This window comes from Musca domestica, unplaced genomic scaffold (assembly GCF_030504385.1).
Source record: "Musca domestica strain aabys unplaced genomic scaffold, Musca_domestica.polishedcontigs.V.1.1 33, whole genome shotgun sequence".
Classification (NCBI taxonomy): Eukaryota; Metazoa; Arthropoda; class Insecta; order Diptera; family Muscidae; genus Musca; species Musca domestica.
In genome coordinates this window covers 1794668-1808216 of record NW_026712312.1, presented here as the reverse complement: position 1 = coordinate 1808216, position 13549 = coordinate 1794668, and the positions used below count along the sequence as shown (strand labels likewise).

The window sequence follows — 13549 nt, the reverse complement described above, 5'->3', positions numbered from 1 at the left end:
TATGCCTGCCATATGTTAATACCCTCTGAAACCAAATTATAACTGCCCTAAAGCCAAAGGTTGATATGTGGTATGATCTACTTCAAATAAATTATTTTTTTACGGAAGCTCTACTAAATATGCATAGTGGTGTAGGGTATCGGTCCCGATCGACTTTTGAATTTCCTTACTGTGTTTGACTTTCAAATTCTTCATATCAACTTTTTTTAAAATAAACTTTAATTCCATATTCTTTGAGTTATGCCACTCATTTTGGGTAGATAACCTTTATATTCAATTATTTTGAATAGTTCATTCCCCATCATATTTTTTGGATGATTTTTCACTTATTCCTCTTCTGGTTGGCCCTCTTTTATAAACATTTCAATATTCACACTGAAAAACGCGCCATCTATTTAATATTCCCTTAACTAAATTAATTTGAGAGATAACAAATCAGTTGTTTGGTACAGCTGTTTACATTCTCACTCTCTTTCCATTTGTTTATCATCAGTCAAACAACAACAAACACGCCACACAGCTGATTTCATTAAATGAAAGAAAATTTTTGATTGCAAACAAATCATCAGCGGAAATATAAAATTGTTTATTAATGATCACAGACGATTAAAAATAACAAACAAACAATGGGCAATCAATTGGTTGGTATAGCACCCTCACAAATTTATCCCGTTGAGCATTATTTTTCGGGACAATTTGGTGATATTGTATTCGATTCCAAGTGAGTATAGATAACAAATACATACAGGAGAAGGATGATGCACCCTATTCCTAGATGAAAATAATCAAAATTTGTTTTTATTTCTCGCTTTAAGTATGGGAAGCACCCGATTTTTCAAAGTGGCCAAGGCAAAATCTGAGGAAGGTCTGATTGTGGTGAAAGTATTTGTTATACATGACCCCACCTTGCCGTTGGAGGACCACAAGGCAAGGGTGGAGTACATTAAGAAATCGCTGACAAATGCTGTAAACTGTTTGCCATTCCAAAGGGTGGAGGTGAGAGTTAGCTCATAACTAATCCCATATCGTATTATTCACATTTTCTCATTTTCAGATCACGGATAAAGCCGCCTACATAATGCGTGAATATGTCAAACATAGTTTGTATGATCGTGTATCCACCCGGCCATTCCTTACTGTGCTGGAGAAAAAATGGATAACCTTTCAGATTTTATGTGCCCTCAACCAGTGTCACAAGCAAAAGATATGCCATGGTGATATTAAATTGGAAAATATTTTGATAACTTCTTGGAATTGGATATTATTATCGGATTTTGCCTCATTCAAGCCCACATATTTGCCAGAAGATAATCCAGCTGATTATACGTATTTCTTTGATACGAGTCGTAGGCGTACATGTTACATAGCTCCCGAAAGATTTGTAAAGACTCTATCGTCCGAAGATATGGATGGTAATGCGGCCATGTTTCCCACGGACTCCATAATACGTTTGGGTCCCCATTATTCGGGAAATACCTTACTGCCAGCTATGGATATATTTTCGGCAGGGTAAGATTTAAATATCTCCATCTAGATCGAATAATTATATTTTCTTACAAAAAATAGTTGTGCCCTATTGGAACTTTGGACAGAGGGCACAGCCCCCTTTGAATTATCCCAACTGCTGGCCTATCGACGTGGTGAACGAGAACTTGTGGAAAAACACCTGCAAGGCATTGAAAATGAACGTTTGCGTAATTTACTTACCTCTATGATCGATATCAATTCCATGTCCCGCAAGAGTGCCGAAGATTATTTGGATCAAGAACGTGGCAAATTGTTTCCAGAATATTTCTATTCATTCCTGCAATCGTATTTGCAAATGTTCTCTTCGGCTCCCATTATGTCACCGGATGATAAAATAATGCGTCTGCATACAGACATAAATCATTGTATTAAAGTTCTGACCTCAGGTCACTGTGCCGATTTGACACCCGAAGAAGATACACATGAAAAATATGACATCGCCAAGGAAATTGTAGAGGAAAATGAGACGGAAAAGAAAGATGCCGAGACATGTGCCAATGTGGCACCAGACCAAGATGGATTGATACTAATTATAACTGTGGTCACATCATGCATTCGGGGTCTGAAACATTCAAATACGAAAATTGCCTCGCTGGAGATATTACAAAAATTGTCGAAATATACCACATCGGAGACAATTTTGGATCGTATTCTACCGTATATAGTAAGTAAAGATTCAAAGTTTATATAGAATAATTTTTTACTCTTCATTCAATTTTTAGATACACTTGGCCCAAAACTCTTCGGCCAAAGTCCAGGTCCAAGCCATTGAGACCTTGACAGCCTGCTTGAGTATGGTCAAGGACATTCCACGCAGTGATGCCAATGTCTTTCCTGAATACATACTGCAATCAATTACCCAGCTCTCGAATTGTGATCAAAGTGCCGTCATTGTAAGAGTGGCCTTTGCTCGCAACATTGCCAAATTGGCGAAAATTGCCATTTATTTTTTGGAAGAAACTCAACGTAATTCACCCAATGACATGCCAACACGACGTTATGAGGCCGAACTAAATGCCCTACATGAAATTATACGCCAAACTGTTTTAAGTCTGCTAACCGATCCAAAGGCCATTGTCAAACAGACTCTGATGGAATCGAATATATGCGATCTCTGTGCTTTCTTTGGAAAGGAAAAGGGTATGACTTCCATTAGCATTTTAATTATTTAATAATACACTTTAATTCCAGCTAACGATGTCATTCTATCGCACATCATGACATTTTTAAATGACGAGGATAAGAATTTGCGTGGCTCGTTTTATGACAACATTGCCGGTGTGGCTGGCTATGTGGGTTGGCAGGTCTCAGATATTCTGGTACCATTGCTACAGCAAGGTTTTACAGATCGTGAGGAATTTGTCATAGCAAAGGCCATAAGGGCTGTAACCATACTTATCGAATTGGGCCACATAAAAAAGCCCACGGTGACGGATATTATCCAGGAGACAGCCTGTTATCTTTGTCATCCAAATTTATGGATTCGCCACGAAATATGTGGCATGATTTCGACCACAGCACGTAATCTCTCCGCCATTGATGTACAATGTAAAATAATGCCGGCCATACAGAAATTTTTGAAAACTCCCATTATTCAAGTTGAGAAGCCGGACATATTATTGGATTGTCTGCTGCAGCCAATACCAAGGCAGGTTTACGATGGCGTTATGCGTTTTGCAGATGTTCACAAGTTTATACATGCCCTCGAGGAAAGGGCCAAGGTGCGCAATGAAACAAGAGCGGGATTGATGCCACAATACGGCGAAATGGGTCAAACATTGAATAGTGTAAGCAATAACTTAAAACAAATTTGTTCGGAGATAATCCAAATTTCTTAAATATTTAGCTTTTCCGCCGTTTGGAATCAGATGGCCTAACCGAACAAGTGGAGAAACAGTTATTGGCCATGAAAAACTTTTTGGCCAAACTCAAATATAAATCCCTGCAGGATGCCGATGAACCATCCATATCGAGCAATGGTCGCATTAATTTGAGACGTAAATTTGTGGTTTGTCATGAATTTCCTTTGGGTGATCGTCATGCTGCCACGAAAATTAATATGGAGCCTCGGGTCAGTGATGGTATTACACCGACCTCACCAAATTCGGATACGGCCGCTTCGCCTGGTGGCGGTATGTCAGGATCACCGGCATCGGGGGTCATTGTGTTGGGTACTCAACCAACCACTGTTAGTACTGCAACCTCTTTGGGAGAGTACACAATGCCGGAAAGGAATTACTGGCAGGGTAATACTTAAGCAGAAGTAAATATTAAAAATATAATTAAATATCTATCTCGTTCTTCATTACAGAACGCTCATCAGAATGCCGCAAAGATTTGGAAAATCTGCGCAGTAAAATGAAAACCCAATACAGTGTTTTGGCTTTGTCTCAACGCAGTCATTTGGATAAATTGAATTCACCCTATCCACACGGTTGGCGTTTGGGTGGTACCATGGTGGCCCACCTACATGAACATTCCGAATCGGTGATTAAATTAACGCCCCTAAAACCCTATGGATCTCTATTTGCCAGTGGCAGTATAGACGGCACGGTACGTCTATGGGATGCCAATAAATTAAGTGGCAATAATGGCATCAACAAATCAAGACAAGTTTATGCAGCCAATACTCCCATTTACTCGTTGGCGGCCTGTGACAATGGTCAATCCTTGGCGGTGGGAGGCAAGGATGGTAGTCTGCTAATTATGAGAATCGATAGGAATTCTTCCAAAATGACACTACAGCAGGCCTTGCATTTGGATCAAAAGTAAGTCTTTTCCTTGGCGGAAAAATTGCAACTTAATTAATATTGTTCTTCTTTTTGGTTCTTCGCAGTGAAAATGATGGTTCAGTTGTGGATATGCATTCCTATGAGCAGTGCTCACCCAGCGTTATTATTTATGCCACCTTATATGGCGGCATTGTGGCCTGGGATACACGCATGCAAAAGTCAGCCTGGCGTTTACAAAATGAACTACGCCATGGTGTCATAACAACAATATGTGCTGATCCAACGGGTTCGTGGTTGGTTACCGGTACCAGTGGTGGCAAACATATTTGTTGGGATTTGAGATTTCGTTTACCAATAGCTGAAATAAAACATCCAGCCGATTCATGGATACGTAAAGTGGCATGTCATCCCACCGAGCCCTCATGTTTGATTTCAGCCTCACAATCGAACAATGAAGTTTCCATATGGAATATTGAGACGGGCCATCGTCATACGGTTTTGTGGGCCAGTTCAGCACCGGTGTTATCCTATACCAGTATGGTAAGTTTAATGGTTCTTGGGAAAATAAAATAATTTAAAAATTCACTTTGTTTGTAGAATGATCCTGCCACAACATGTGGTGTATTAAGTGGCGTTGTTGACAATTCTCCCTTTATTATTACCGGAAGTTCAGATCAACGTTTGCGTTTTTGGGATTTACAACAACCCAAGAATTCCTCAATGATAATACCATCGGCCAAGGATAATCTAAATGCCGTTTCATTTAATTATGAGTAAGTACTGGGGTACAAGTAATTAAAAAGCGCATAACTAATATTTTTGATCATTCTTTTGTAGTTCTCGTCTCATTGAAGGCAGTCAAGTTATTGAGGAGCACATTATTTCACTGGGCAATGTTGCCGATATGAATACACTAAGAGCATCGACTGAGGAAAATCCAAGATCTGGACCCGAAATGCCATCGGCCAGTCATCATGATGCCATAACCGACCTGTTGATGTGCAAAACCGATAAAGATCAAATCTATGTGGCATCGTCTTCGCGTGATGGTGTTATAAAACTATGGAAATAGATGTAGATGTGTGCTTTCATTCGATTTTAAGCTGCAGTAATTATTTATCCTATATTTGTATTTTTTACTGTGATTATTTAGTTTAGGATAATACTCTTCACATACATAATTGGGTACGTACTCATACATGCTTATACGTTTTATGTTATTGAATAAAGTAATCAAATTCTTCTATTAAATTAACAATATTTACTAGCTATTTCTTAGACGAAGTGTGTTAATTCTTCTTATAATTTCATTTTTTTCAAAATTCATTCAGAATCTTTAGACTAATCAGATATAGATTCTGGTTTGGCAAAAGCTTTTCAATATTTCTGAATTACTTGCGAAGGTTTCCTATGTTACTCTTCATTTTTTTTAATTTTTTTCAGTGGTAGGTATTTTTACCCTGATCCCGTCTACTTAAAAAGTATCAAATTTAGAAAACTTTGGTTCGCGTTAGCCGGTATGCCCGGGACTTTCTGGTCAAAATTCTGGGGTCCCGTCCAAGGATCCGTCCTCCAAGAAAAAAATTGTTTCCCGGGATCAGGGTAAAAATAAATACCTGTGGAAAAAATCGAAGAGTTTTTACTAAGCTAGAGTTGTTTCTTTCTTTTCCGTTGGAGGTGGAGTTTGTTCTTAGGCAAATCAGGGCTTGATTCTGGTTTGGCAAAAACTTTTCGATGTTTCTGAATGACTCGCAAGTGTGTTAAAATATTATCATCATATGAATACTTGGGCATATTGTGTTGAATTTTCTATGTTATTGGTTCTGAAAAATAATCTACCTCAAAATAAAACGAGATGGTACCTGATTGAGATGGCTGGCGTTGGTGGAGTTATTATAACTCAACATCAATCCCGAAATTCACTTTAAATTACGAATATGTTGAACTCATTTCTTTCCAAACTTGGAGATGATTCAAACAAATAAACGCACAATTTAATTTTCCTTTCCTATATTTTCAAATGATTTACGTTAGATAAAGCTGCTGAATATCTTACAAATAAATGCGTGTGAGTTGTGCACTTATGTTAAGGGTAATTTAGATTTAAAAACACGTTGACAGTTAATATGCGTAAAAATAAAAGCGAGATGATACCTGATTGAGATAACTGGCGTTGGTGGAGTTGTTATTTTAACATCAATCCCGAAATTCACCTTCACTTTAGATTACGAATATGTTGCAATCATTTTTTCCCAAACTTGGAGACGATTTAAACAAATAAATGCACAATTTAATTTTCTTTTGCTATATTTTCAAATGATTTACGTTAGATAAAGCTGCTGAATATCTTACAAATAAATGCGTATGAGTTGTGCACTTGTGTTAAGGGTAATTTTGACTTAACAACACTTTGACAGTGACTGTACGCCGAAATAAAGACGCTCTCTTTTACTTTGTGTTTATAGCGCAATTAGAGGGAGAGTTGTTTCTTATTCATGGCTCAAACAGAAAGGTAGCTCAACATCAATAAACTAGAAAATATAGTATAATATAGTCCTATAGTGTCAAATATATTTTAAAATATGCAACAATTGGTTTTTGGTCATTTAACATTATTTAACAAAATTTTTATTTTGGGAAAAACCCATGGTAGAATAGAATGGGAAAAACCCATGGTAGAATACCTTCTGTAATTGTATCATGGGCCTACCATGGTAGAATTAAGAAGGTAACCATTTCTTACAATTTTTTTTTCAAAATTATATATATGTGGCAGAATTTAGAATTTGAAAATGTAAATTACAGGAAATGCAGAGTTGGATTATTTGAAAATATTTTACCATCTTAATTCACCCAAAAGGCAATGGCATACTATATAATCTACTTTATTTTTCATAAAATAACAACATTTTTTCTTGATTTGTTTTTTTTTCTTTGAACCGTTGCAGCAGGTTCAAAACCACTGTTTTTTGCAGATTCGTTGTTATAACTCCACTATACTGTATACCATGGTAGAACTAAGAAGGTAAAGTAATGATTTTATATATTTACAATTTTTTCAAATTGTCAAAATCTATATTCACAAATCCATTGTATACAGACAAAATCAGACTTGGGAACTGTTTTTTATGCTTTGAGATTTGACAAGGTAATTACAGAAAATGCAGAGCTGGGAATGCTAATTTGAAATGAGGTTACCTTTATTTCATTGTACCATGCTGTATACATTTGAACAAAAATAAATAAATAAAATTATCAATCCGTATATTTTCCACGCTTGGTCTACTATTATTCTTTATTATTCTATATATGTACTTTATATGCATATGTAGAGGGTTTTTGTCTAAAGACCGTATTACCAAATTTATAGACAATTACTTATAACTGTGACCCTTCCGATTACTTAACAATTTTATATTTGTGCACTAAATATAGCGCGCAATTATTTTCCATATTTGTTGCTACAAAAGTCCATTATTTAATTTGCACTAATTTCAACTCTGTTTTAGTTCATTGTTGTTGGTAGGTGCGGCAACCCTGAGCGCTTCAACTGCAACCAACTTCAGTAATTCAGCGGCGCTTGTCGCTTTGTATTCTTTGAAAGGTAGATCTCGAAAGGTGCCTCAACGGACGGCGCGGCATATTTGAAAATTTGGAAAACAGAAGAGAAAAGAATAGCTAAAGGAGAGAGAAATGTTACATTAGTCTAATATAAATTAGTAAAAATTGGTAAGCCAACCCCGAACGCACTCCGTTCGCCAATAATTGTTTTGTTTTGTCAACAATTTTGCAGATCTTTAAAACAAAACAATGCAGTTGAGATAATATTAAGTGATCAACACACACAACAAAACTTGAAACCAAAAGACTTCTGTCATAAAATTGAAATTATTTCAAAGCCGCCAAAAGAACGAAGAAAAGATAGAAGCCAACAACAAAAAATAATTTTTTGGCGAAAGAAAGAAAAGAAATTGTTTCGGTGCTTAAAGTTCTCCGTTCTCTCCTTGTGAAACGACAAGAGAAAGAAGAAGAAGAAGCAGACGAGGACACCTTTAAAGCAGACTAAACAGTTTGAAAAAATGGCGCCCACAAAGAGTACCCGTGCAGTTTCCAAGCAATCTGTGGCCACAACAACTTTAACAAATCTTATGCCTCTGGCTCGCAAAGGCTTAACGCGACGCAACGGCACTAATGTTCAGGATCAAAATTCCGATATTATGCAAACACGCGGCAAGCGCAAGGCAGAGCATAGTCCTCAAAAGAACGAAAAAATTAAACGGTCAGCCTTGGGAAACCTCACGAACAATGTGAACAACAACAACAACCAATTGACGAGTATACATCAAGATGATGATGCCAAACACAATATTGTCAAGAAGAAGGATTTGGTACAAAATCTGTTTGCGGCTGGAGGGCAACAGGAGAATGCATTGCAAATTATTAAAGAGACTCAAAATATATTGCTGCAGCAGGCCCAGGGAGCACTGCAAAAGCAGCAGCAACAACAACAGCCTGTTAAGATCCTCACAAGAGCCTCCAGCCGAAACGCCAACAAAGATGCACATAAGGAAAATTTGCCACAACAAACGAACATAACCTCAAAAATATTCGAGGACGAGGAAAAGAAACTACTGACATCGGTTAAAGCCGAGCAAAATGAAGAAGTGCCAGCAGCACCGGTGGCATCAATGCAGCCACACCAGGTCCAAAAGATTGCCAACAAGCCAGTACGGCGTATTTCCAATGAATTTAATAAGACTGAAGAATCCTTGTATATGTCGGCATTAGAAGACATTTCCGTATCAGATTCTATGCGTTTGTCGGGCAACTTTGAAGCGGCCAAACGACGTTCAATTCTATTGCAACAGCAACAACAAGAACAAAATAAGACTGAACCTGCCGCAGTGGCCAAAGAGACTTCCGTTCATCAAGTTCCCGAGGGTGTCGAGGACTTTGATAAACTTAATTGGAACGATCCCTTCCAGGTTTCACACTATGCCATGGACATTTTCAATTATCTCAAAGAGCGTGAAGCCCAATTCCCTGTGGATGATTATATGGAACGGCAAATACATTTGTCCAAGTGGATGCGTTCATTGCTAGTCGATTGGATGGTTGAGGTACAAGAAACTTTTGAGCTCAATCACGAAACCTTGTATTTGGCCGTGAAAATTGTTGATCAATTTTTGTGCAAGGAAGTGATAAACAAGGATAAGCTACAGTTGCTGGGAGCTGCCGCACTTTTCATTGCTTGCAAATTTGATGAGCGTACCCCGCCATTGATCGAAGACTTTTTGTACATATGCGATGGTGCCTACAAACACGACGAATTGATACAAATGGAAATGGTCACCCTTAAAGTAATACAATTCGATTTGGGCATTCCATTGTCGTATCGTTTTCTGCGTCGCTATGCTCGTTGTGCCAAAGTACCAATGCCCACCTTGACATTGGCCCGTTACATACTTGAGTTGTCGCTAATGGACTACGATTGTATAACATTTAGTGATTCGAAAATGGCATGTGCCGCCCTCTTTATGGCTCTGCGTTTGCATGGCGATGCCCAGCCATGGACGTCAACTTTAATCCATTATACCGGTTACAAGTTGACCGATTTCGCTGATATTGTACCCATCTTGAATGCTGGCTTGCATCGCAAACCGAAGGGCACAATCAAAACTATACGTAGTAAATATTCGCATAAGATATTCCACGAAGTAGCTAAAGTTGCACTGATGACCACAGAGAAATTATTTGAAAATCAATTAGATTTTAATTTAAGTTTAGCGCCTAACCAAATTACAACAACAACGAATGAACAACAACAGCAACAGAAAAGCACAAAAACAAAATCACAGCAAAGTGTTGGTGTTGGTAATAGCGGCGGCAGTGGTAGTGGCGGCGGTGGAGGTGTTGCCAAACGGGAATAAGTTTTCGACAAAAGAGGAGTATAAATTTGTTTTCCCCCTTTAGCGTATTAAGAAGTTTAGAGATACACCATAGAAGTAAATGCGGAAGGCGCACAGCAAAGCAAATTGCAGAATCGACCGATCAAAGGATTAAAACTAGAACAAATAAAGGTAGGTATGCTTTTCTTTACATTCTCTTAATAATACTTATATTATTTTCAAAGTCACTCAAATTTTATACAATAATTTGGAGAAACTCCTTCTATTCACAAGCCTTAGTGAAGTTATTTAAACAGGCGCTCAGAAACCCAGGGCAGTTTATAAAACTGTAGCCAATACAAAAAACTTCTTAAAACGTTTGGCTGCCTTTCCCATTAATTAAGATATATATTTGGTGGAGATATTTAAATTTTTTTTCATGGAAAACATTAACATTTTTCAATCCTCCAGAAAGTTTGGACGAAATCCCTTACAGAAGAATTGATACAGCTATGTCTGCACTACTTTGAAGGAAAAGACCCGATTTGGTAAAAATCACATACAATACAAACAATGGGAATCAGTCTATCAAACTTAGACCTAGTTCGAAGAGGTCCAAAGCCTGTCAAAATACTGTCCATTTCTCTTAGTAGGTTCAAGACGTTCCTGTGCGTCGCGGTCTGGGTCTTTGTAAGCCATATAGATTCAGGACCTCAGTAGTGGTTTGCCATGACTACTACCTCCGTCCAGGCTTACGGTGAATATGTCTCCCCTGCTGAAATTAGAAAGTTGTATTAGATTTAAATTTCTTCCCGCAATTATACAGTTCTAACTTTATCCCTATTTGTGTGGGCGAAAACCGAGTAGTTCTTGCCGTTCACTCTTGAGACCCTATTATTAAAAATATAGGGTTCCTGGCGATAATCAATATGAGCTTTCAAGATGGTAGGTAGAATTTCTGATCAACGACTCCTACTCTCAGGTCCTCTCCCAACTCCTCCCCCAACTGGCCGATCCTGCTTTGGCTTTGATTCGCAAGATTTCTGCGAAGCGGTAGCACCGGCTGGTTTAAATAAGTGGTCTTCCCACTATCCTTTTTCATGGCATGCGAGATGGTCAGTTGCACCGCTTGCGCAGTTACCTTTTACTTCGCCCCGAGTTGTTGCCCCCCTCAGACCTCATATTCTCCGCCACTGGCTGCGAGGGGGATTTAGACCCCTTTGGGGCTGCTACCTTTGACGAAGTTGTCGTTTCCGCAGACGTTACATTTTTCTGGTCGCTCGTAGTGGCTACCTTCTTGGCAGACTTTGCTCAGTCCCGTTGTTTCTTCACCTTCGACACCTTTGCCATAGGTGGAGATAGCAAAGTCACATCTGGACCTGTTTCGACAATTAGAGACTAGTTTTGGCTCGGCCTTTTCAAGATCTTCTGTTCAGACTGTCGTAGTCTTGCCTTCCTCCGAATAGGAGGAGGTGCTACTCCCTTTGTAATGTTGCGGTTACCCCAGACGACGGTACGTCCTTTTGGCCGCTCGTCGTGACCTTCTTCTGGCAGACTTTGACCTGTTCTTCTGTATCTGACATAGCCAGTTTGGATAATTTCGAGATAGACTTCGACTTGGCAGACTTTGCACTGTCCTTCAGTGTATGGGCTTCTGGTTCTGTTGAGCCCAGAAACAAAAGGGCAGTTTGGAGAATTTCGATGTAGTCTTCGATTTGGCCTTTTTCATCGCAGACGTTTTCAAGATCTGCGGTTATGAAGACTTCGTCGTAACCTTCAGGAGGGCCGTAGCTTACTTGTCTTTTAGAGCCCTCGATAGTTTTCACTGCTGGTGCGTTCTTTTGGCAGCTCGTCGTGACCATCTTCTGGCAGACTTTGACCTGCCCTTCTGTATCTGGGCTCGATAGAGCCAGTTGGGAGAATTTCGTGGTAGACTTCGACTTGGCCTTCTTCATAGCAGATGTTTCCAAGATTTTGGTTCGGAAGACTTCGTCATAACCTTGCCTTCATGCGAATTGGAGAGCCGAATCTTAAGCCATGCAACCTTTTTAATAGACTTCTTAGCCGGAGCTGACTAAATTGTTCGACACTGCTGGTTTGAACGTAGGGATCCTGCTTATTGAAGTTCCCTTTAATGTGCATCGGGTTAGTTCCTCTCGAACTTCTTTACAAATTGCTGGTTCAGAGTTTGGCCCGATCCCCATCAACATATCTGAAAACTAGCACAGAGGTTTGGCTATTTAGGGGCGTCGAAACATCGCCTCGTCAGTGTAAGGATCATTGACACTCGATACCAGACTCCATCCACGACTGGACTCCCCATCTCTACCCGCATCCGATAGCATTCACCTATGCTCCCCAAAGGGAGTATGGAGTCCCAGAACTTTTTAAGTTATTTTTAACAGTATGAGATCTTTATAAAATTTCCACAATTTGATTTTTTTTAAATCGAAAGTGGTTCCGAAAATTAAAAAAAAATTAAATCCGAAAATTAATTTTTTTTTTGCAAATTATTTTCAAAATATTTTTTTGATAATATATTTTTGTTGTTGTTTATCTCTTTTCAGTTTAACTGTGCCCATATCGAGGTCTCTTCAGAAAAAAACAATCCTCCACCTGCCATGATGTTTAGCAGTCAGTATATTTATTTTTGTTTTCTAAACTATATTTAATCTATTCTATTACGACTTAGATTTTACAATTCTATTGTTTATTTTGTTAAACAATTTTTTCTTTATAAACAATCACAACGTTTTCCCTAACGTCTCCTAACTGATGAAAATAATCTATTTCTTCTTTCTATATAAATATATATGTTGTATTCTTTTCAGTGTCTCCTTTAAATGACTGCCATATGTCGTCTTATGTTCTTTGTTTGTTATTCGTATAAATTTTCTAACAAATACTTTTCAAATTGACAACAAAAATAATTTTTTCCTAATTGTAAACAGATATGAATGAAATGAAAGCCACCAAAAACCAATCTCAACCAAGTACAATATATACTATATACTACTACGCTTTTATTAAGTTAATCATTAATTTTTTTAAACATTTGTTGTGGAAGAGTGTTTTTGTCTCTATCTCTCTCTGTTCCATGATTTGATGATACTAAGAAAATTCTAGGAAAAGGAGTTATTGTAACAAACACTGTATTAAGATGATAGCCAAGATTTGTATGTAATCAATTAATGTTTATACTCTTTTTCATGATTGTCATTAATTATTAATTTTTTATTTAATTTATTTTTTGGAGAGAAACAAAAAAAAAAAAAATGAAAAAAAGACACACTCGACTCAAACAACTTGCTGATTAACATTACTTATACATTTTTATTAATTCTATTAGTTTTAAGCAATCAATCATCATTAATCATTAATATTATTATTAGTTTTATTATT

General features: G+C 37.9%; 2 protein-coding genes across 3 annotated transcripts; both read left to right on the top strand.

Moving 5' to 3' along the window:
• Window positions 1–522: 522 nt before the first annotated feature.
• Window positions 523–5519, top strand: LOC101900784 (phosphoinositide 3-kinase regulatory subunit 4). Its single transcript, XM_005180684.4, has 11 exons — window positions 523–721; window positions 816–996; window positions 1055–1509; window positions 1567–2191; window positions 2250–2667; window positions 2719–3314; window positions 3374–3773; window positions 3839–4295; window positions 4364–4799; window positions 4857–5032; window positions 5097–5519. Exons 1-11 carry the CDS (start codon window positions 627–629, stop codon window positions 5329–5331), a joined length of 4074 nt encoding a protein of 1357 aa, XP_005180741.1. The 5' UTR covers window positions 523–626; the 3' UTR covers window positions 5332–5519.
• A 2310-nt stretch (window positions 5520–7829) lies between these two features.
• LOC101901624 (G2/mitotic-specific cyclin-B3) lies at window positions 7830–12755 on the top strand. Of its 2 annotated transcripts, none has more exons than XM_011293042.3 (3): window positions 7830–7988; window positions 8053–10339; window positions 12715–12755. In XM_011293042.3, the coding sequence occupies exon 2, from the start codon at window positions 8339–8341 to the stop codon at window positions 10187–10189; it is 1851 nt and encodes a 616-aa protein (XP_011291344.1). In that variant the 5' UTR covers window positions 7830–7988; window positions 8053–8338; the 3' UTR covers window positions 10190–10339; window positions 12715–12755. The 2 variants fall into 2 exon arrangements, with proteins under 2 accessions (XP_011291344.1, XP_019891330.1); XM_020035771.2 differs by having other exon boundaries at window positions 8053–10343.
• The last annotated feature ends 794 nt before the right edge of the window (window positions 12756–13549 follow it).